Source organism: Trachypithecus francoisi, unplaced genomic scaffold, assembly GCF_009764315.1.
Source record: "Trachypithecus francoisi isolate TF-2019V2 unplaced genomic scaffold, Tfra_2.0 Lachesis_group15, whole genome shotgun sequence".
NCBI lineage: Eukaryota > Metazoa > Chordata > Mammalia > Primates > Cercopithecidae > Trachypithecus > Trachypithecus francoisi.
This window is the reverse complement of record NW_022681460.1, coordinates 60,182,482-60,206,199: the sequence shown is the minus strand read 5'-3', so window position 1 is coordinate 60,206,199 and position 23,718 is coordinate 60,182,482. Positions and strand designations below refer to the sequence as shown.

The 23,718-nt window shown below is 38.0% G+C and overlaps 1 protein-coding gene across 7 annotated transcripts in view; it reads left to right on the top strand.

The window, feature by feature from the left end:
• Positions 1-23,718, top strand: part of SCAF8 (SR-related CTD associated factor 8) — a 229,674-nt gene that overhangs the window by 21,745 nt on the left and 184,211 nt on the right. For all 7 annotated transcript variants that reach the window (XR_004442877.1, XR_004442878.1, XM_033234978.1 and 4 more), the window contains 2 exons: positions 16,469-16,552; positions 21,026-21,070. Coding sequence is in view for 5 of the 7 variants with exons in the window: in XM_033234978.1 (XP_033090869.1) it covers positions 16,469-16,552; positions 21,026-21,070 (129 nt within the window). In the remaining 2 variants the exon portion in view is untranslated. The remainder of the gene's footprint in view (positions 1-16,468; positions 16,553-21,025; positions 21,071-23,718) is intronic.

Sequence of the window (23,718 nt, the reverse complement as noted above, 5' to 3'; positions counted from 1 at the left end):
AGTCATCCATCATCTGATTCGGTGGCGTTGCTAGCTAGTAGACTTTTTGTGTTGTTTTTGGAAACTAGACTACATCTGAGTGCCTAGGTAGTTAGAAGAACTGGGTTTGAGACACAGTTCCATAACTTACAACCTTGTTGATTTTAGTTAAGTCACTTAACCTAATTTTATACATTTATAGAATGAGAATAGTAAATAATCTTACCAGGCCATTCTGAAAGCAAAAACAGTTGGGATAGTGTTTAATAATTGACAGTGGACTTCACAGATGAAAAGTATATTACTGTCTTTATCATTTTTCTCATGCAGCTCTTTCTTTCAAATTTTTGTGTTGGTTAGTCTCATTTCTGAAATGGTTTTACCCTTAGGCCTTGTAGGCTTTTCTTCTGCTTATTCTCCCTTTGTTATTTAGTTTTCAGTATTTATTCCTTATCTTTTCAACTATTATCTCTTCAGAAATTACTTGTATTTTTAAATTTTCTCTTTTGGGATTCAGTTTCATATCTTCAAGGTATTTTGTTTACATGTGCATTTGAAATCTTTGTTGTCACCTCATGTCTAAACTTGCCTTTCCTCCACAAATTTCTTACTTTTAGACTTTTGTTTTTATCATTAGTAAAATCATGTTCATAAATACTCAGAGTTGAAAACTTGGAATTATTTTAAATGCCACTCTTTCATCCATATCTTTGTAAGTCATGAAATCTAATGAATTTTTTTTTTTAATGTATATTTTGCATCCTTCTCATTGTTTTTATTCTCAGTGTTAACACTTGAGCTCTTATCCTCATCACTTCTCCTTTGGTTTGTTGCAGTCAGTTTTTAGTTGGCTCCTAATGTACTATGCTCTTTTTCTCTAGTTCCTGTAGAACTAGATATTTTAGATTATTAGGTTATTATTATTATTATTATTTTTTTGAGACAGAGTCTCGCTCTGTCACCTAGGCTGGAATGCAGTGGTGTAATCTTGGCTCACTGCAACCTCCACCTCCTGGGTTCAAGTGATTCTCGCGCCTCAGCCTCCCGAGTAGCAGGGATTACAGATGTACACCTCCGTGCCCGGCTAATTTTTTTATTTTTAGTAGAGATGGGTTTTTGTCATGTCCAGTCTGGTCTCGAACTCCTGACCTCAAGTGACACTCCCACCTTGGCCTTCCAAAGTGCTGGGATGCCTGGCCCAGATTATTAGATTAATTTTTATTATTATTAGTTGTAATAGTGATTTTGCTTGAATCACTTTGTATTTCTAAAAACCTTTCAGTTTCCCCTTGCCTTCAACTGTACAGGTTCCTGAGCTATGGATTTGAGACTTTACATAAGATTATTTTATAAGACTATAAATAGGAATATGCTTATTATATACAGTGCTTATAAATGATGCTGCAAAACAGGAAGATTTACTGTATGCAAAGCTATGCATTATATATTCCCACTTGTGTGTCTTGTTGGTGTAGGAACTCAGTGATTTTGTAGTAGGAAAGCACAGAGTTCTGTTGAGATTCTAATACATTTCCATTAGGAAATAGCCACCTCTTACCTTTTTTGTAAATCGCTGTAAAGAAAGATTTATTGATGAGTATGTTATAAATGTAAATAGTGTGGAAGCGGAATAATAGCTGTAACTGGAATGCTGTTTTCCCAGTCAGTCTATTTCACTTACATTTTCTTGTTAAACTTTGTGCTTGTGGTTTCTAACTGGATGTTTATTTAACTTATATATCCCTCCCTGGTATTTTTATTTTGACATTAAATTATGTCATCAGATCTTGTGTTAATGAGGAAAATGTTTGAGGTCCTAAATAGCACTTGTGTATACAGTATTATTTCTCTGTTAAATGCATATGGGAGTGTGAGGAGAGAATAACAAAGATGCTGTGTCACTAATAGTTAAGTTTAATACATATATTTTGAATTAGTGTCTCTGCAGAATTACTTGTGATTACATTTTAGAGATCTTTGAGATCATTATTGAATTGTCAAAAATCTCGAAAGGCTGAGAACTCACTATATTATTATAATGATATGTATATCACTCTCCCCCTCTACCTCAGTAGATTGTTAGATAAATGGAGGTGAGGGTCTTCATGTTATTTTTTGTTTTCTAAAGGGCAGAATATAGTGCTGTTGTTCAGTAGTTAGACGAATGTTGACTTCGCCTGTTAATCAGCTGAATTTGGTTTTGTATTCCCCAATTGTTTAGTTGTTTTTAGTTGATTATACCTTGATAATAAACTATTTGAGTTAGAACATGGATGATTAACTCTAAAATTTATACGTTGTATACAAGGTTGATTATTTTATACTATAACAAATGATATTGGGGATTATATCAGAGTGGAAACATTCTGTTGCATTGAAATATGTTCTTTAGGCTGGGTGCTGTGGCTCACGCCTGTAATCCCAGCATTTTGGAAAGCGGAGGAGGGCAGATCGCTTGAGCCTCAGGAGTTTAAGACCAGCCTGGGCAACATAGCGAAACTCATCTCTACAAGAAATACAAAAATTAGCTGAACATGTTGGTGCATTCCTGTAGTCCCAGCTACTCGGGAGGCTGAGGTGGATCTCTTGAGCCTGGAAGACGGAGGTTGCAGTGAGCTGAGGTTGCACTACAGCACTCCAGCCTAGGTGACAGAGTGAGGCCCTGTCTCAATAAATAATTAAGTTCTGGTTTTTTTTTTTTTTGAAGACGGAGTCTCTGTCTGTTGCCCAGGCTGAAGTGCAGTGGTGCAACCTCTGTCTTCTGGGTTCAAGCGGTCCTCCTGAGCAGCTAGGACTACAGTTGCACGCCACTATGCCCAGCTAATTTTTATTTTTACTAGAGATGGGGTTTTACCATGTTTGCCAGTCTGGTCTCAAACTCCTGTCCTCAAGTGATCTGCTTGCCTTGGCCTCCCAAAGTGCTGGAATTTTAGGCATGAGCCACCGTGCCCGGCCAATAAGTATATTTTTTATACCTATGAATATTGGCATAGGATTATAGGTACAGGATTGCAAAACTTGTCACAAAGTTCTGAGGGAAAAATTAAGATAAATTTATATCATCAGCCATGGCTTTGGCATTCTACTTTTTTGAGTAAAATTAATCTGCTCTGTTCAAGTGAACTTAAGTGTAAGAAAGCTGGATAAATGTCTTTTGCTAGCTTGTATTTGGTTGCCTGGTTACCTTTGAAACTTTATATTAAACTACTGTATCAAAGTCAAATCATCACATACTTGAATACCTAATATGTAACACATTGTGGAAGATATTTTTAAAAACTTTTATTGGCTGCTACTTATTGAGGTTTATCAGTTAAAGTTTTCCAAAATGGGTGGATTGATGGAAAGATTGGATGGATAGATGGAAAGATAGATAGATCTGTGTATCTGCATATGTGTGCACACACAGACATACACATGTACATATGCCACTGGATGATTATAACTGCTTTAAAATGTTTGATAACTCCATCATCTGTGTTATCTTGGGATTGGCATTTGTTGATTGTTTTTTCCCTCAAGCAGTGGACAGATTCCCTGGTTTGTGTGAAGTAACTTTCACTTTTTTTTTTTTTTTTTTTGGAGATGGAGTCTCACTCTGTCACCCAGGCTGGAGTACAGTGGCATAGTCTTGGCTCACTGCAACCTCTGCCTCCCAGGCTCAAGTGATTCTCCCACCTCAGCCTCCTCAGTAGCTAGGACCACAGGTGTGTGCCACCACTCCCAGCTAAGTTTTCGTATTTTTGGTAAAGACAGGGTTTCACCATGTTACCCAGGCTGGTCTTGTAATCCTGGTCTCAAGCAGTCCGCCTGCCTTGACCTCCCAAAGTGCTGTGAATACAGGTGTGAGCCACTGTGCCCGGCCAAGTTTCACTTATATGCTGGCGACATTTTTAATACTATGTTGTAAGACTTCATCAGAATCCTCTGAAGGATGTTGATTTTTGTTTATCAGGCAGTCAGTTTGGTTAACTTCAGGATGCGAGTTCTGTCTTGCCTTTTTGTGGTGGTTCCAGTGTCAGTTCAGTTCTCAAAGCATTTCTTCTCTTGAGGTGTGCGCAGCATACTTTCCACTCCAGTTAGTTTAGGAATTGGGCAGTGGTTTAAGTGGATTGTAGTTCAAAGAGCTGTGCTGCTTTGGGTCTGTTTCATGCAGGCATAATTCTAAGATGAGCCCAGAATGTAGTTCATACACAAAACTAGGGGATCCTCTTCTCTGTCTCTTTGTAGGATTCCCATTCGTTCTCCAGATGCCAGTGTTCTTTTTTCCCTGTTTCTCTGGCCAAAAAGTCATGTTTCTTTCCAAGCTCAGCCTTCAGAGTGAAGTAGTGAAAAAGAAAAATAGGAACTGTCACTGTTCTTTGGATAATAGAGACCCCTGTTTCCTCTTCCATTAGCTACAGATGGATCTTCTCGAGATTTTAGGTGCTAGTATGGTAACAGAGTCTGCCTTCAAACCCTTGGCAAGGCCAGAAGTAAAAAGGAAGAAGGGGAAACATTTTTGTTTTCTCCTTCCCTCCTCCTCCTCTACAGCATGGAGGAGTCCTTTTTCCTAGTATTCTGGCTGAATGGGGTTTCTCCTAGGTTTTTCCCACTAGTGTTGGCTGCACCTTTCTGTATTCTAGCACTGAGATCAAAGCTGGGAGATCATAGATCATACCAAACACTATGAAGTTACCTCAGCTCCTACACACAGCCACCCACCCCGCCACCTTAGCTTTCACTGGTCATTTTTTAGGTTTGACTCTGGTTTCCAGTTTGCCTGCTGTTTTGCTTCCAGATTACTCAGGTAGTTGCTTTTTGTCTTGAGGTGGGGATTTTGAGTTGTCATCAGTGAGAAAGCAAGGCCTTGTAGTTTGGTTTACTCTGTCTTGGCTGGCACTGTAAAGCATATATACCTTTTTTAGAGTATTTTTTGGTTCCCTTTATTCCAAGGGTTTAGAAAGGACATGCACATTTGTGTGTTGAATTAAAGGACTTACTCAGATGAGTTTTTGGTTTTGGGGAGAGTTGATTACAATTTTTCTTTGTTTCAAAGTAGTTTTAAACTAATTTAGTTTCAAAAATAGATCTCTTTTTTTTAACAGTATTCAAAACTGTAATGTTAATCCTAGACAGTTGACATGCTTGAAAAATGGCATATCCTGCTTAATAATACAAATGTTAATTATTTATGTGAAAACAGTTGTAGCCCATAGGGAAAGATAATTTGAAAGCGTATGAGCATTTGGATTTGTCATCATAATCTTTAAAAATGTATTTTTATTCATACTAATATGACATCTGGATATTAGAATCTCCAGATGTCATAATATATATATATTTTTTTTGAGATGGAGTCTTCGCTCTGTCGCACAGGCTAGAGTGAAGTGGCGCGATCTTGGCTCACTGCAGGCTCCATCTCCCAGGTTCACGCCATTCTCCTGCCTCAGCCTCCTGAGTAGCTGGAACTACAGGCGCCCGCCACCACGCCTGGCTGATTTTTTTGAGTTTTTTAGTAGAGATGGGGTTTCACCATGTTAGCCAGAATGGTCTTGATCTCCTGAACTTGTGATCTGCTCGCCTCAGCCTCCCAAAGTGTTGGGATTACAGGTGTGAGCCACCACGCCTGGCCATCATAATAAATTTATAAGTACTTCAGAAAATCAGATTCTGGGCTGGGCATAGTGGCTCACGCCTGTAATCCCAATACTTGGGGAGGCTGAGGTGGGCAGATCACTTCAAGTCAGGAGTTCAACCTGGCCAACATGGTGAAAAACCAGTCTTTACCAAAAATTTAAAAAACTATTCACATGTGTTGCTGCATGCCTGTAATCCCAGCTACTTGGGAGGCTGAGGTGAGAAAATCACTTTAACCTGGCTGGTGGAGACTACAGTGAGCCAGGATGGTGCCACTGCACTCCAACCTGGGCAACAGAGCAAGACTCTGTCTCTGAATAAATAAAATAAAATTCTGGTTCATTTTCTTTTCTTTTCTTTTTTTTATTAATTAGCTACAGGATTTCTTTTTTCTCCTTTACAAAGATTAGATAGATTTAATCTTGCTAGATGTTTGCATATTTCAGGCTTACAATATTAGGAAAATAAACATCACTTCCCTTTGTAATGTCTTATACTTTTTTTTTAAGTTCTGGATTTGAAATTCTGAGAAATACATACAGTATTTCACACTCTTCACCACATTATCTTTATTGTATACTTAACTACACTCTGCTGTGTCTATTAGTTTATTAGAATATTGTCTATCTCTAAAAGCAGACTAAGTTTCATGACAGAGGCCTAGTGCTCATGAACATACTTTGAATGAGTGATGAATTGTGGGATTATAGATAGTTTACATGTTTTCTTCGTGTTTTTTTGTATTTTCCAATTTTTTCATATTAAAATATACCACAAAAAAGTTCTAAGAATTTATTTATGAAAAATTTTTTTAGAGACCGTCTTGCTCTGTCACCCAGGCTGGAGTGCAGTGGCGTGATAAAGCCTCACTGCATCCTTGGACTCTTGGGCTCTAATGATCCTCCTGCCTCAGCCTCCCAGGTAGCTGGGACTACAGGCATGCACCCACATGTCCCATTGATTTTTTTTTTTTTTTTTTTTTTAATATTTATAGAGACAGAGTCTTACTGTATTGTGCAGGCTGGTCTTGAACTCCTGGCCTCAAGCGATCCTCTCACCTTTGCCTCCCAGAGTGGTTTTGGGATTTTTAGGTGTGAGCCATTGTGCTTGGCTCTAAGCATTTTTCTTAAAAGAAAAGATTATTTCTTACATTTGATAGTGGGTTATTAGTTGTAACATTTCAGATTTTTTGTGCTTTGTTTGCAGTTACATGTGTTCTGTTTTTTTCAAAGATGCTTTTGAAACACTTTGGGAGGCTGAGGGAGGCAGATCACCTGAGGTTGGGAGTTTGAGACCGCCTGAGCAACATGATGAAACCCCATCTCTACTAAAAATACAAAAATTTGCTAGGCATGGCAGTGGGCACCCGTAATCCCAGCTGCTCGGGAGGCTGAGGCAGGAGAATTGCTTGAACCCTGGAGGCAGAGGTTACAGTGAGCTGAGATTGCGCCAGTGCCCTCCATACTCCAGCCTCGGCAATGGAGAAAAACTGCTTCTACAAACAAACAACCATTTTGGAAGTTTTCAGACTGGCCCTTTTTTCAGTATAAAAGGGAGGAGCTTTGCCTTTATCAAAAACCTGATCTGGGAGGATTCCCTCAATATGTCTGTAACATCTTCTTTTGGCCTTTGCTCTTTATCTTTAAAAATTCCGACCACTCAGGAATATTGCTATGTCAAAAGTTAACCAAAGCTTATATTTAAAGTTTTATTTTAAATATTTTTTAAAAATAAATTTGAAAACCTTAGGAAGAAAAAGTTTGGAAAGGAGTTTTTATTTTAAGGGACTATAAAAGTCACTATTTGTCATATTGTTTTAGAACATGCTTTTCTTAATATGGAATTTGCTGCTGTTATTTCTACAGTTTCTGTTCTTTGGTCCCATTTTATCAGTGAAATCAGTTTATTAGTGAAACAAATCTGTTATTTACTTTTTACTCCTATATGCAAAATTCTGAATTTCTATTTTCTCTTGTAAACTTAGGAAAAACCCGAGAAATATTGTTTTTAAATTTAATTTCTACTATGAATTATTAATAAAAAGTTTCACAAAAATATGAAAACTTTTAAGTACATACACATATTAGAAAATTTTAAAAAAGCATTCACATATTTTTTCTACTGTGTTGGTTTTCTATTGCTGTGTAACAAATTGTCACAAACTTAGCTTGTGGCTAGAAACAGCATATATTTGTTTCATAATTTCCGCAGGTTAGGATCTAGGCATTGGTTAGCCGGGTCTTTTGCTAATGGTCTCACTTGGGTGATGGAGGTGTTATCCAGAGCTGGGCTCCCATTTGAAACTTCGGGCCTTCTTCCAAATTCATTCAGGCTTTTGGCTAAATTCAGGTCCTTATGGTTGTAGGACTGAGGTCTCTTTTTTGTTTTACTGGTTGTGGGCTAGGGGTTACTCTCAGTTTCTAGGGGCTACCCTCATGTCCTAGTAGCCATTGGTCCCATCTCTGGTCTACTACAGTAGTTACCATAGGAGTGACTGTCCGATCGTGTTCATAGGTCCCATCCACACTGAAGGATGGTCATTATATAGAGGGGATTATATAGGGCGTGTACAGGGTAGAAGTCTTGGGGGCCATCTTAGAATTCTGCCTACCAAAGTTATTCTGACAAAACCAATTATCATTTTGTAGTTATTTCCTTTTAAGATTTTTTGTGAGCTACATTTTTATTTATAATACAAATATTTCACCTTGAGGCTTTGGAAGTTACATTACTGTCACTTATAAATATAGCCATATTATTTCTGATTATAAAATAAGGGATTTTATTTGACAGTTCAAGTATCTGTAGTGTAGTTTTAATTCTTAACATTTTAGTTCTGGTGGTTACCTTTGTATCACAAAATAATAATTTTATAATGCTGTTTCTGGGGTGGTCAGTTTTAGACATTATTTATTGATTTTGTGCAGCAGCAGATGATGCACTAGTTCGCTTGTGTCATTCCTGCCCTCTAATACCTTGATTTGGAGTGGTGAAACTTTGGAATTCTCCATGACAAAGTATTTTCCTCCTTGGTTATATTTCCTTATGTGTATTATAGCTTATGGTTTCCTTCTCATGTCATCATTTACCAATCTTTTTATCACATTTCCATTTTCTGGAAGTTTGTGACATCTCTGCTGATTGTTCTCCCCTCCTCATTCTGCTTTTCATTGTGAATTTTTATACCTTTTTCTTTCTTGAGTTCTTTATTATCCTCCCAGTAAGAGGAAGAAAAGGGAAATATCTGGTTCACATGCTGTCTTGAATTCAAAGTATCAAGATTGTCTTGGCTGCAGAAACTTTTATGAAGTTTCTGATTTCTTTGGAGATTCGGGGGATTCTAATCAGTACTGTCAAGGGCTTAAAGGACGATTGTTAAGAAAGATGGACTGGATTGCTTACATTTAGTTATTTTAGGTTCACTCTTAAGGTTAATTCCTTTGACCATAGAACCAGCAACTTTGTGCATGAGCAAATTGTTGATGGTTCTCTGGGATATAACGGATAATAAGCTGTTTGTTGGGCCCTTTAAGGTCATAGTAGAATTCATTTAATATTGCTAAAATTGGGAAAGGCACAAAAATTTTTGAAGTGAAGACATTTACTTAAAATAACAAGCATGAAGGTACAGCATTTTGTTAAATGTTGGATTTTGGGTAATAAGTTTCATTTAATGCATAGAGGAGGGGAGGACATAGATATATTCTCCAGGGGTGTGAGATTGCAGTGTTTATCAGAAAAGCAAAAACAAAAAACAAAACCCACATCTGTAGGATGGAGAATGCTCCCTGAATCCAGGAGTTAGCCTGGTTTTGTAAGTTCTATTGGAACACACTGTGCTGATTCATATATAAATTGTTTATGGCTGTTTTCCTGTTACAAAGGGCAGAGCTGAGGAGTTGTGATAGAGACAGTATGACCTGCAAAGGCTAAAGTGGTTACTATCTGGCCCTTTGCAGAAAAAGTTTGCTGATGCTGTACCTAATTGATGAGTGCTTTTAAGATCTTGATTAGAGATAAGTTTTGTGATGGAGTAGCCATCTCAGTTTAGGTAAAAGATTCCTCAAACCTTGAGGAATTAGAAATTGGTTTGACTTATATAAGTCTTCAGATTAAAAATACACATTTGCTGTGGTGCCTACAAGTGGTAGTATAGAAACTTAAAATTTTACAAGTTTAAGGAACGTTCTTTAATATACATGTTGGGAGTTGAAACATAAATAATGAATTAGACTGAAAACCAAGGCTCTTCTTTAGTGTATTTTCTTTTCTTTTTTTTGAGACAGAGTCTCGCTCTGTTGTTTAGTATATTTTCATTGAAATGATAAGTCTTGAGTGGCCAAAGGAACGGACAGGTGAAGACTGGTAAGTTATTTCAATCCCTGAGGTCAGATGAGCATAGAGAGTTTGCACAAGTAAAGGGTTTGGTCATTTGACATTAGATAATATTAGAACATGGCATAGGTGGGGAATAAACTTTTCATTTAGGAAGCAGAGTTCAGAGAGAGTAATAGCACAGCAGGCACCAGTAGCCCTAGAAAAGGTAGAATTTGATGGAACAAACTAACGGGGATCAGCAGCCACTTAAGACTTTGAAAAACATGGCAGCAGGGAGCCAGATCCTAAGAAGTAGAGTGGTAAGATGGAAACCTGTAGAGAACACTGGGTAGCTGGAGAGCCCAAGCCTACAGAGCATGTAGCCATGGTCTTCTCACCCAAGCATAGAGATGGAATCAGCAGGCAAAGGAAAAGAAAGGTCCCAGAATCAGCTTTCATTCTTTTTCAGCATTTTTCAGTGTAAAACCATGATTTTCTATCCTGGATCAGATTTTGAGAATATGAAGAAAATAACATTCCCAATTCTTGGAGGCAGGTTAACATTATCTGATTAGAATGAGAATTGGAATGAAGCTTTGTAGTTCCTAATAGTGTGTTACAGCAATATTAATAAATTATCAGTTGGATAATGAAGGTTTATTATTGAATGCTTGCTGTGTACCAGGCATTGTCATGTCTTGTAGATGTAAAGAAGTTAAATTAAATATAGTCTCTTTATGTACATTATTTAAGGACATTTATGAAAAGCTTCTAATGGGCCAGCAGCATCATCATATTCTTTTTCTAAAGTACTGATTGTTAGTTATAGTGTCATTCATAAAATTCTCAACAAATGGTCTTTGATGGAGGTCCTTGGAAGGCAGCTGTGCTTACCACTATACCACCAGCGCTGTCAGATGGAGGTCTTTTTGAGGATTAAGTTTGATGCTTGGGATTGAGCAGTAGTGAACTGTATAGAACACCTAAATTTTGGACAAATTTACTTGGAAACTACGTGGTGGCAGAGTGCTTCTGAAGTCATGTTGCTGGATTCACATTAGTTCATTAAATGTTGAGTAAACTTATACTCCAACCGATTTATAAAGAACCATGAAACAGCTTAGTTAACAAAATTAAACACAATAGAAAACAGTTTATTTTTGTATCCAATGGAACTAGTTAAATACAGCAGAGTAATAGATATCAGTAGACATTTGAAATGTGTGTTCAGCTTGGTAGAATAAACATATCGGCAAGATCCCTAGAAGCCAAGGAAAGAAGCAGGAAATTTGTTAAGTCACCCATCTTTGATAAAAAGTAAGCACCAAGCTAACGGAGTCACTCTCTAATTTCTGAATTTAAGTAGGTTAATTATTTCTTTAATAGGATCAGTAAAAGACACTGTTCTATTGGAAATTTTTATCAACCTTCTTTAAAGTTGAGAACTTAGTATTAAATTTTAGTAAAGGCATTCAGTGAAGAATGAGATGAAACGATGTTTTCTGATGATCAGATTTAACAAAGTAGATTTTAGAGACTCTGGATAAATAATTAGTTGGAAGCGTATGTACAGTTGACCCTTGAACAAGGGGAGGTTTAGGGGCACCAACCCCCTGTGTAGCTGAAAATCATGTAACTTTTGACTCTTCCCCAACTAATAATAGCATAGTGTTGACCAGAAACCTCACCAATAACATAAAGAGTTGATTAACACATATTTTATATATTATGTATGTTATATACTGTATTCTTAAAGTAAGAGAAAAGAAAATGTTACTAAGAAAATTACCAGGAAGAGGAAATATATTTACTATTCATTAAGTAGAAGTAGATCATCATAAAAATCTTTACGCTTGTTGTCTTCATGTTGAGTAGGCTGAGGAAGGGAAAGAGGAGTGATTGGTCTTGCTGTCTCAGGGGTGGCAGAGGCAGAAGATGTGGAGGAGATGGAAGGGTAGGCAGGAGAGGCAGGCACACTCAGTGTAACTTTACAGAAATCATAATTTCTGTCCAACTTTTTTGCTTTTTCATTTCTCTAAAAATGTTTCTATACCATGGCACCAATTCTTCTTCCACTGTTGGCTTTAATTTTAGTGCCTGTGTCATAGGAGGGTTTGTGTTCTAAAAATAAATCAAAAGCAGTCTTGAATAATTGTAACCCTTCTGCCAGATTGTCTAAAGTAGATTTGTTTTCTGGCACTGCTTCTTCTGCTTCTTCCTGACCGTCTGGCACTGGTTTGGAAGCACTCTTCTTCATCAAGTTGTCTTCTGTTAATTCATCTGATGTGGTGTCCATTAGCTCTTGAATTTCTCCAAGATTCGTATCCTGAAACCCTTCACCTCCCTCCAGCGCCCCCTCCTCCCCCCCTTTTTTTTTTTCAGACGGAGTCTGGCTCTGTCGCCCAGGCTGGAGTGCAGTGGCCGGCTCTCAGCTCACTGCAAGTTCCGCCTCCCAGGTTTACACCATTCTCCTGCCTCAGCCTCCGGAGTAGCTGGGTCTACAGGCGCCTGCCACCTCGCCCGGCTAGTTTTTTGTATTTTTAGTAGAGACAGGGTTTCACCATGTTAGCCAGGATGGTCTGGATCTCCTGACCTCGTGATCCGCCCGTCTCAGCCTCCCAAAGTGCTGGGATTACAGGCTTGAGCCACCGCGCCCGCCCCCCCCCCCCTTTTTTTGCTATATCCACAATTTTATGATTCCTTCATTGGTTCTGTTATAAATCCTATGAAGTCATGTGCAATATCTGGACACAGTTTTGCCCAGCAGGAATTTATTGTTTTGTGCTTCACGGCTTTCACAGCTTTTTTTGTGGCAGTGGTGGCATCTTCAGTGGTATAATACTTCCAGACTTCTGTGATGTTTTATTGGGGTTCTCTTCCACAGCATTGATGATCCTTTTTGTAGACTACAGTGTACTGTAAAGGTCCTTATGACCCCCTCATCTAGAGGCTGAATTAGAGATGTCTCGTTTGGGGACATGTAGACTACTTTGACGCCTTCATGGAGTCTGGGTGGCCAGGGGCATTGTACAGTATGAGAAGAATTTTAAAAGGCAATACTTACTGGCAAGATACTTCCTGACTTCAGGAACAAAGCATTGATGGAACCAGTCCAGAAAAAGTGTTCTTCTTGCCCAGGTCTTCCTTCTGTATAACCAAAAGACTGGTAGCCAGCCAATGTCTTCTATCTTTTCCTATCAAGGCTCAGGTTAGCAGCTTGATAGAAAGGGCAGTCCTGATTATAAGCCTGACTGCATTTGCACAAAACAGTAGAGTTAGCCTATACTTTCCTGCTTTAAATCCTGGTGTTTGCCTTTCTTCCTTACCAATAATTGTTCTTTGTGGTATTTTTTTTTTCCCCCAGAATAAGTTACTTTCATCTGCAAAAACCTGTTCAGGAAGATACTCATTCTCCTCAATGATATTCTTAAATTCTTAATGATATCTGGGAAATCATGTGTTGCCTCTTGTTTGGCAGAAGCTGCTTCTTCTGTTATCTTTTTCTTTTTTTTTTCTTGAGGTGGGAGTTTCACTGTGTCACCCAGGCTGGAGTGCGGTGCACCTCAGCTGGTAGTTGGGACTACAGGCGCAGGCCACCACACCTGTCTAATTTTTTTTTTGTATGTTTTAGAGAAACGGGGTCTTGCCATGTTGTCCAGGCTGGTCCTGAACTCCTGGAATTAAGTGAGCTGCCTGCCTTGGCCTCCCAAAGTGCTGGAATTATAGGCATGAGCCACCATGCCTGACCTTCTGGTATCTTGACATTTTTAAAGTCATACCTCTTTCTAAAATGATCAGATGATGCTTTGCTGGCATTAAATTCTCCAACTTTAGATCTGTCACCCCCCTTTTGCTTTAAGGTATCATATAATGACTTAGCTTTTTCTCTAATCATACTAGAGTCTGTAGGTGTGCCTTTCTTATAACAATTGTGTACCCACACAGAGGCTGCATTTTCAATACAAGATAAAAAGGTATTTCACAAAAAGTTCGAGGTTTTTGGCCTTTTGGGATAGCTGCAGTGACAGCTTCACGAATTTCCTTTTCTTTTTTGACAATAGTCCTCATATGCCACATTTATTTATTTTGAAAAGGTGGGCAACTGCAGCGGAAGACCTCAACCTACTGTACATATCAAGCAAGTCAGCGCTTTTCTTTTAATGTCATAATTTGCTTCTTGAGAACGCCTTCAGCATCACTAGTGCCACTTCCCATGGGTCTGTGGTGGTATTCAAGGTTTATGTTATTGCACGAAACACAATGAAAAATCTTCGAGAACTGCAAGATACCATTTTTTACTATGATAGCAATTTATTAGAGAGATGAACTGCTTATGCAGAAATGGCTAACATCACATGGCATTTTAAGTGGATACTCACACTTGAGCTCACTGCAATAGCAACAGAAAGTGGCTATGAAATTATTATACTAGAGGTTTTTGCGGTTATGATTAATATTACATCTTTAACATTGTTTATGTTTCTCCTGTGAATGACGCTATGTATGTTATGGTAGTAAATGTTAAACTAAAATAAACTAGTATCTGCATATATTTTATGCATTCGTGACATGCCTTTTTTGTTTTTTCAATATTGCTAGGCTACACAGTTCCTCTGCATGTATTTTTAAATTGTCAAAAATCTCTCAAAAATTTTCTAATGTTTATTGGAAAAATTCACATATAAGTAAGCCAGGCGCAGTGGCTCATGCCTGTAATCCCAGCACTTTGGGAAACCAAGGCAGGCGGATCACTTGAGCCCAGGAGTTTGAGACCAGCCTAGCCAACATGGCCAAAGTTTAGTTTCCAAACTTCTAATTAATATCTTACAGTATTATACTTAAAAATCAGCATCTATGCATACAATAGAAGTTTTAATCAGTATTCATTTAAGCTTAGTTGTCTGTTGCCTGATTTCTTCACACTGAAGTAGGATTCTTTCCCTTTGCGTATATGAGAAATTTCAAAACAAAGATTTAGAGGTAGCCCAGGCACTGTGGCTCATGCTTGTAACCTCACCACTTTGAGAGACCGAAGTAGGCAGATTGCTTGAGCCCAGGAGTTCAAGACCAGCCCAGGCGACATGGTGAAACCCCACCTCTACAAAATATAGAAAAATTAGCCCGTGTGGTGGCATGCGCCTATAGTCCTAGCTACTTGGGAGGCTGAGGTGAGAGTATAGTTTGAACCCAGGAGGTAGAGGCTACAGTGAGCAGTGATCATGCCCTTAAACTCCAGCCTGGGTGGCACAGTGAGACCCTGTCTCAATCAATCAATCAATCAATTGGGAGATGGGGTGGGATTATTGTTAAACATTAGAGCCCTTTTTTTGTTTGTTCTTTTTGAGATGGAGTCTCTCTCTGGAGGCTTCCAGGCTGAAGTGCAGTGGCGCAATCTTTGCTCACTCAGCCTCTGCCTCTTGGATTCAAGCAATTCTCCTGCCTCAGCCTCCTGAGTAGCTGAAATTACAGGTGCCTGCCACCACGTCAAGCTAAGTTTTGTATTTTTAGTAGCGACAGAGTTTGACCATGTTGTCCAGGCTGGTCTTGAACTCCTGATCTCCAGTGATCTACCTGCCTAGGCCTCCCAAAGTGCTGGAATTACAGGCATGAGCCACCTTGCCCGGCTGGAGCCCTTGATTTTTAAAAAGTTTCATTGAGGTGCATACCATAAAATCAGTCAACTTAAAGTATACAATTCAGTGATTCTGTGCAACCATTGTCACATATTCCATTTTAAACCATTTTTATCATCCCAACAAGAAACACTCATCAGCAGTGATTCCTCATTTATCTCCAACTCTTTCAGCCCTAGGCAACCACCAGTAGATTTGCCCTTTCTGGATAGTGCGTATAAAAGGGATTATATACTATGTTGCCTTTTTCACCTGGCTTCTTTAGCATAATGTTTTCAAGGTTCATTCAGGTTGTAACATGTATCAGTACTTTTTTTTTCTTTTTATGGCTCATATTTCTTTGAATAGATACATTTGTTTACTCATTAACTGACAGATACTTGGGTGTCTGCTTTTTTATGAATTTTAAATGAATTTTATATGAATAAGGCTACAATGACCACATGTGTACAGGTTTTTTTTCTTTCTTTCTTTCTTTTTTAACCCTCAGACAGTAAAAAGTATCATGTACAAGTTCTTTGCGAATACATGTTCTCAGTTCTCTTGGGCACATACCTAGAAGTGGAATTGGCTGGGTCATATGTTGACTTGTGTTTAATCTTTTGAGGAACTATCAAGCTGTTTTCCAAAGCTGCTGCAACATTTTATATTCCCACCAGTATTGTATGAGGGTTCCAGTTTCTCCACATCCTTGCTTACACTTGTTACTGTCTTTTTGATTTATAAGCAAGTAAGTGTGAAGTGGTAGCTTGTTATAGTTTTGATTTGCATTTGCCTGATGGGTAATGATGTTGAGCTTGATTTGTAAAAGAAAAACAGTAAGTTGGTTTCATTGAGAATATAAAAATGAACATGTTCGGTAGTTTCATGCAATTGCTTGGAGAGTTTTGCTGTATGTAAATTTGTTCTTTTTTCATCAGTTGTATTCCCTGAATGACTATAAACCACCCATTTCGAAAGCAAAAATGACCCAAATTACTAAGGCAGCCATCAAAGCTATTAAGGTGAGTAATAAATTTGACTCTTCTATTTTCAAAAGAAAAAACTATATTAATAGTTTGATGGGGGATAATTTTTATGGATTGTATGTTCTCTTTCACTTTACAGAGTTAACACGTGTTAATTGTGGAAAAACACAAAAAAGAAAATCTGTCACCTGTAGACTTTCCCACCTAGAGATAAATAAACATTTGTTTATTATTACGCTTTTTAAGAGACAGTGTCTTATTCTGTCACCCAGGCTGGACTGCAGTGCCACGATCATAGCTCACTGTGGCCTCGACCTCCTGGACTCAAGTGATCCTCTTGCCTCAGCCTCCTGAACATTTAACATTTTGATAAATGTTCTTCCTTAAGCATTCTTCCATAAATTTTTTGAAGCATTTTTTCTCAGCTTTCTTAGATAATATTTTGCATATATCCACATTATGGAGAATGTGTTTAACAGTGTCTTTTGCCACACTGACTTGACAGAACCTTGAAATTTGAGTGGTAAAAGGTTTCTATATATTGATATGTTCATTTTGTCTTACTGATTCTATTAATGTAGATTTGAAGATAGGCCATTAAGGAAAACAATTGTGACTCTTTGTATCAGGGATTTGAACTGTGGGAAATGGCCATAAACATTTAAACTTTGCTGTCGTAAAGTAGGTTTTGAACCTATGTTAACTCATGAATACTTCTGAAAATCTTAGGAAAAGGTTGGATCCTCTCTAGAGAAATACACGTATGCACACAATTTTATAGGAACTTTTTGGCAAAAGGATCTTTTCAAGCTCAGCCATAGATTTTTCCCCAAGAAGTTCTTGTGCCCGGGGCTAAGAGTCCCTGAATTAGTAGGCCTCTTAAAATTGAGAATAAATGAGTACTTATTTCTAATTAAGTAGGCACTAACCTATGAATATTCAGTGGTATGTTTTCCTGCCCTGAATTAAAATATTAACCATAACCAAAAGCACCAACTATTTAAATTATCTTTTAAATAACAGCAATGTGTTAGATTTAACAAATTTCCATTTACTAGTAATTACTAGCAGGAGAAAATTCAGATGATTAGTTGATTTTGCAGTTTTCTAGTGGCTAAAGCTTAGTTTTCAGACTTGTTAGTATCTTACATGACAGAAAATGAGAGAGAATGATAGTAGCTATAAGCACATTGAAGCCAGAAAATCTTTCAAAGACATGATTTTTTAGAGTATTTGGTAGGCTTACTATGGAATAATGTTATTGTCTTATACTTTATTGTACATTATCTGATTTTTATGGCCATGATCATTTGAAACTATGCAAACATGTATTTTTTTCTGTGACAATTAGTAATTGATGCACTTTTCATAGCTTGTTGAGCAGAGCACTTTCTTAATAGAGTTAATGAGGCATAGGTGCAAACAGTGTTTTCTATTTTCAGATGTCAGACGGGTCTGAGAGAAATTAAGTAATTTGCAGTAGTAGGAGTAAATATAGCTAGAATTTTAATCCAGAATTCTATCAGTCAAGAGTCTAACTCTGGACACAGTGGCACACATTGTTAGTCCTAGCTACTGGGTAGGCTGAGGCAGGATGATCGCTTGAACCCAGGAATTTGAGGCCAGCCTGGGCAACATAGTGAGATCTTGGCTCTTAGTTTTTTTTTTTTAAAGAAGTAATGTTTTTTTGCCGGGCGCGGTGGCTCAAGCCTGTAAACCCAGCACTTTGGGAGGCTGAGACGGGCGGATCACGAGGTCAGGAGATCGAGACCATCCTGGCTAACATGGTGAAACCCCGTCTCTACTAAAAATACAAAAAACTAGCCGGGCGACGTGGCGGGCGCCTGTAGTCCCAGCTACTTGGGAGGCTGAGGCAGGAGAGTGGCGTGAACCCGGGAGGCGGAGCTTGCAGTGAGCCGAGATTGCGCCACTGCACTCCAGTCTGGGCGACAGAGCAAGACTCCGCCTCAAAAAAAAAAAAGAAGTAGTGTTTTTTAAAAAGAGTCTAATCTTTATTATTATGATATATTTTACTGTTTTGACTTATTGTTTTTAATGTTTTGAATTTTGAAAAAATTTAAACGTAAGTTGCAAATTATTTTGGTGAGCAGGACATATTCTTCCCTTAGATTTGCTGATTGTTAACATTTTGCTACATGTGGAAGTTAGTTTCAAACTTCATTCGTAATAACAATCTTTGATACATACTTGAATTTGAAACTCCTGAGAATAAAGACATTTTGCTAGGGAACCATTATATACCAATCACATGCAAAAAATTTCACTTTGATATAATTATCCAATATACAGTTCATCGTTACATTTTAATGTTGTTGTATTGTTGACTAGTAGCTGTTCCCGTCAACCCTGCTCTTTCAGAATCCAGTCAAGATCACACATTATACTTATTTGTCCTATCACCCAGCCGTTTTGTTTTTTTGTGACTTGACATTTTTGAAGACTCTAGACCAGCTGTTTTTCACTACTTTATTACTTTAAATTGCATTGTGTGTGTGTGTGTGTGTGTGTGTGTGTATATAACACTGCATTTTATTAATCAGATTTAAATGATACTGTGTTTCATATTGAGGTAAGTCATTGTTTTTTATATGGAAATGATTAATGAGTGATGGTTAACATTGCACTGTCAACAAAACCTCCCAGAAAACCTACTGTGGAAGAAGGCCTATGAGAATAAACTTTCAGTTAAGATTTAGGAAGCAGGCCGGGCGCGGTGGCTCAAGCCTGTAATCCCAGCACTTTGGGAGGCTGAGACAGGCGGATCATGAGGTCAGGAGATCAAGACCATCCTGGCTAATACGGTGAAACCCCGTCTCTACTAAAAAAATACAAAAAACTAGCCGGGCGACGAGGCGGGCGCCTGTAGTCCCAGCTACTCGGGAGGCTGAGACAGGAGAATGGCGTGAACCTGGGAGGCGGAACTTGCAGTGAGCTGAGAGCCGGCCACTGCACTCCAGCCTGGGCGACAGAGCAAGACTCCGTCTCAAAAAAAAAAAAAAAAAAGATTTAGGAAGCAGTTTTATTCTAATTGTGTATAGTAACTAGAAGCAAAGAACACTGTCAAGGTGTCTTCCAGAAGAATTGTTCCTTCATTGTGTAGTTATTTAATATTTTGCATATTGATTTTTAAATGTTTAGGGGCCTATAAAGAGCCTAATAACTTTAAGTAGTTGTTTTAGCTTTTTTACTTAAGTAACTTAAACCATTGAGTAAACTTACTTTATTGTAAGTAACTTTAGCCAAACTTAAACTTGTAGGTTTTGATTTGGTGCATATGAGTTCATGATGTTTTCCTTTATTTTTGTTATTATAAATACTGGATTTAGTGCTGAGGTTTAGTTGAATGTTCATATTTCTTCAGTCTAAGGGAATGTCCTTAAAATCCATAATTCATGAGAAGAAAAATATAAAGAGGGCCGGGCACAGTGGCTCACTCCTGTACTCCCAGCACTTTGGGAGGCCGAGGTAGGCGGATCACTTGAGGTCAAGAGTTGGAGACCAGCCTGGCCAACATGACGAAACCCCATCTCTACTAAAAATACAAAAATTAGGCGTGGTGGCATGCTTCTGTAGTCCCAGCTACTTGGGAGGCTGAGGCAGGAGAATCGCTTGAACCCGGGAGGCGGGGGTTGCAGCGAGCTGAGATTGTGCCACTGCACACCAGTGGGATAGAGTGAGACTGTGTCTCCAAAACAAAAAAAAAAAGTATAAAGAGAAGCACAATTCAGGTTCTTTAAACAGAAATAATACGCCAAGATGGTATTGTTATTGTGGCGTTAAAATTTATTAGGCACAAATTCTTTATGCTACATTAATAATTTATTTCAAGTTTACTCATAGTTTATATTTTATGAAACTTAAATCTTCTAAGTTTTCTTAAAAGTGATAGTGGCCCATTACTAATTTTTAATCTACATGTTCACTTCTGCTGATTCATTTTGTCTGATGCATTAGGATATTATACATTTCTATGTTTTATTTTATATTCTTATAGTTCATTTTCCAGGAGAAGCAGGAGATAAATGAAGTTGAAAACAACTACCTTACATACATTTATTAATGTTACTTGTAGTTATTTGATTTTTTGAATTTCCCTTGATTTAACTGATAGAATTATATGAAATCTGTACTTTTCCTTTCATGGATGTAAGAACATACACGCACCAGTATTTATTACAAGTATTTTGCTGTCAACACAACTGTTTGTTAAGTGTGCTTTCAGAAGGTCTTCAATAGCATTGTTTTATGTCTATGGTAAGGTAATGCACTTTGAACATACTGATCATACATCTACTTCAGAGAAGCCCTTTACTAATTATATAGCACAGCTAGTTGCATGTAAAGGTGAGTGACAAGAATGTCTCAGAATTCTTGGTTAAGATAATTGTTTTGATAGACCTTTGGAGCATGTAAAACCTGTGGTTATCAGGAAATTTCAATCTCCTCAAACTGATTTTAAAACCATACTTCATTTTTTTCCTCTTTTAGTTCTATAAACATGTGGTACAGAGTGTTGAGAAGTTTATTCAGAAAGTAAGTATATAATTTTCCATACATGTGCTATAATTGTAGATTAATGCCTGTACTCTTCTCCTTTAGATCAAATACCCAAGTTTAAATTGTTTTGAAGGACTGTTAAAAAGTGATTCCAGTTATTTTATTTTCTAATTAAGAAATAAAATGAAAGTGCCTTTCATATAATTTTACTTAGATTTGTGTTCTGCCTATGTTCATGTGCCTAAATGTAAGCAGAGCCAGTTTGAGAATCAGTGTCATGTGGCATTAAGGATTCAGCAAGGTTACAGTGTGTTTATGTTCTTCACCTGGGAGAAAGGTGCGGGAATTGAAGTGAGATTTCAGTCATTCAGCTGGCTAGGTAACTTTGAATAAGTCAGCCGTTACGTGATTCAGTTCCTTTTTCTTTTTTAAAATTCTTATTTTCTCAATATTTAAAATACAGTATTGATAGGCTGTGCACAATGGCCCGCACCTGTAATCCCAGCACTTTGGGAGGCCAAGGTGGGTGGATCACTTGAGGCCAGGAGTTCAAGACCAGCCTGACCAAGATGACAAAACCCTGTCTTTACTAAAAGTACAAAAATTAGCTGACATGGTGGTGCATGCCTGTAATCCCAGCTACTTGAGAGGCTGAGGCACAAGAATTGCTTGAACCCAGGAGGCAGAGGTTGTAGTGAGCTGAGATCACACCACTGCACTCCAGTGTGGGGAACGGAGTGAGACCCTGTCTCAAAAAATGTGTGTGTGTATGTAGTATTGATAAAACATATTTGGGGATTAAGTGGTTTAGGTAACTTGAAGCTAAGATAAAGGGTTGAATAACAAGTATGCTGTCTGTTTCACTTAAAGTTGAAAAGTGTTAGTGATTGGAACATTTTATTTGGTCTAACGCTTTTAAAAGCATTTCTCAGAGATTGTTGTTCTGATAAAAGATCTTTCTTTAAAAGTTTTAATGTCTGGTTTGTTTTTGGTTTTGTTTTGTTGTTGGTTTTGTTTTGTTTGTTTTGTTTTGTTTTTTGAACGGAGTCTCACTCTGTCACCCAGGCTGAAGTGCAGTAGCATGATCTCGGCTCACTGCAACCTCTGTCTTGCGAGTTCAAGCTATTGTCTTGCCTCAGCCTCCTCTGTAGCTGGGATTACAGACATGCGCCACCACGCCTAGCTAATTGTTTTTGTATTTTTAGTAGAGATGGAGTTTCCCCATGTTGGCCAGGCTGGTCTTGAACTCCTGACCTCAAATGATCCATCAGTCTCGGCCTCTCAGAAGTGCTGGGATTACAGGCGTGAATCACAGTGCCCAGCCGAAAAGTTTTAATGTCTTACACTGTGCCTCATAAACTTTATGAGTAGGAATTTACCTAGGAATCTTGTTAAAAATGTGGATTCTAATTCACTGAGTGTGGAGAGGAACCTGAGATTCTGCATTTGTAGCAGCTCCTAGATGATGTTTCTTCACAAGCCACAATTTGAGTTATAAAAGTTTAAAAGGTAAAAGTGAATTTATGGATAAATGCTTGTTAACTGATTTCATTTGGGGTAGGGTACTTTGAATCAAACGTGTTAGAATCTTAGGAAGACCTGGAATGAGCAAAGTTATTCCATCATGAGATAATTACAGTCATTGTGAAGAAGCCAGTTAGTCTACGGGGAAAAACTTAAATGCTTGCTACTACCCTGTTTAAATCAGGGATCCAGCAACAGATTTGTTTAATGGTTAAAATAAGTTGTGTGTGTGTGTGTATATATATATAAAAATATATATATAAATATTTAAACTTTTATTTCTGAACTAATTATAGATTCACATGTCATTAAATCATAAGGAATAAATCATGTAGAGATTCCATGTGCCCCTCGCTCAGTTTCCCACTATGGTGACGTTCTGTAGAATTGTAAAATATTGCAATCAGAACATGATACAGTCACCTGTTGACACTAACCTTATTCAGATTTTAATTGTCTTACCTGCACTCATTTGTATATGTATGCATTTAATCGTATATATAGATTCATACAAACATCACCATAGTCAAGATACAGAACAGTTTCTTCACCACTAGGATGCCTTGTGTTTCCCTTTTATATACTCTATAGTCACACTCGACTCACCTCCTCCTCCCCACCATCCCTAATCCCTAAGGCCTGGCAGTCATTAACCTGTTCTCTTTCTCTATTTTGTGTTTCACAATGTTATATAAATGGAATCATACAAAATGTAACCTTTTGAGATTGGCTGGTTTTGCCCACGTAATTCTTTTGAAATCTATTGTTGCATGTATCGAATAGTTCCTTCCTTTTTTATTTAAAAATTTTACTTTAAGTTCTGGTATACAAGTGCAAAACATGTAGGTTTGTTATATAGGTATGCCTGTGCCTTGGTGGTTTGCTGTACCTATTAACTCATCATCTAGGTTTTAATCCCCACATATATTAGCTGTTTGTCCTAATGCTGTCCCTCCCCTCACCCCCCACCCCCAGCTGGCCCTGATGTGTTTTGTTCCCCTCCCTGTGTCCACGTGTTCTCATGGTTCATCTCCCACTTATGAGTGAGAACATGGGATCTTTGGTTTTCTGTTCTGTGTTAGTTTGCTGAGGATGATGGCTTCCAGCTTCATCCATGTCCCTGCAAAGTACATGATCTCATTCCTTTTTATGTCTGCATA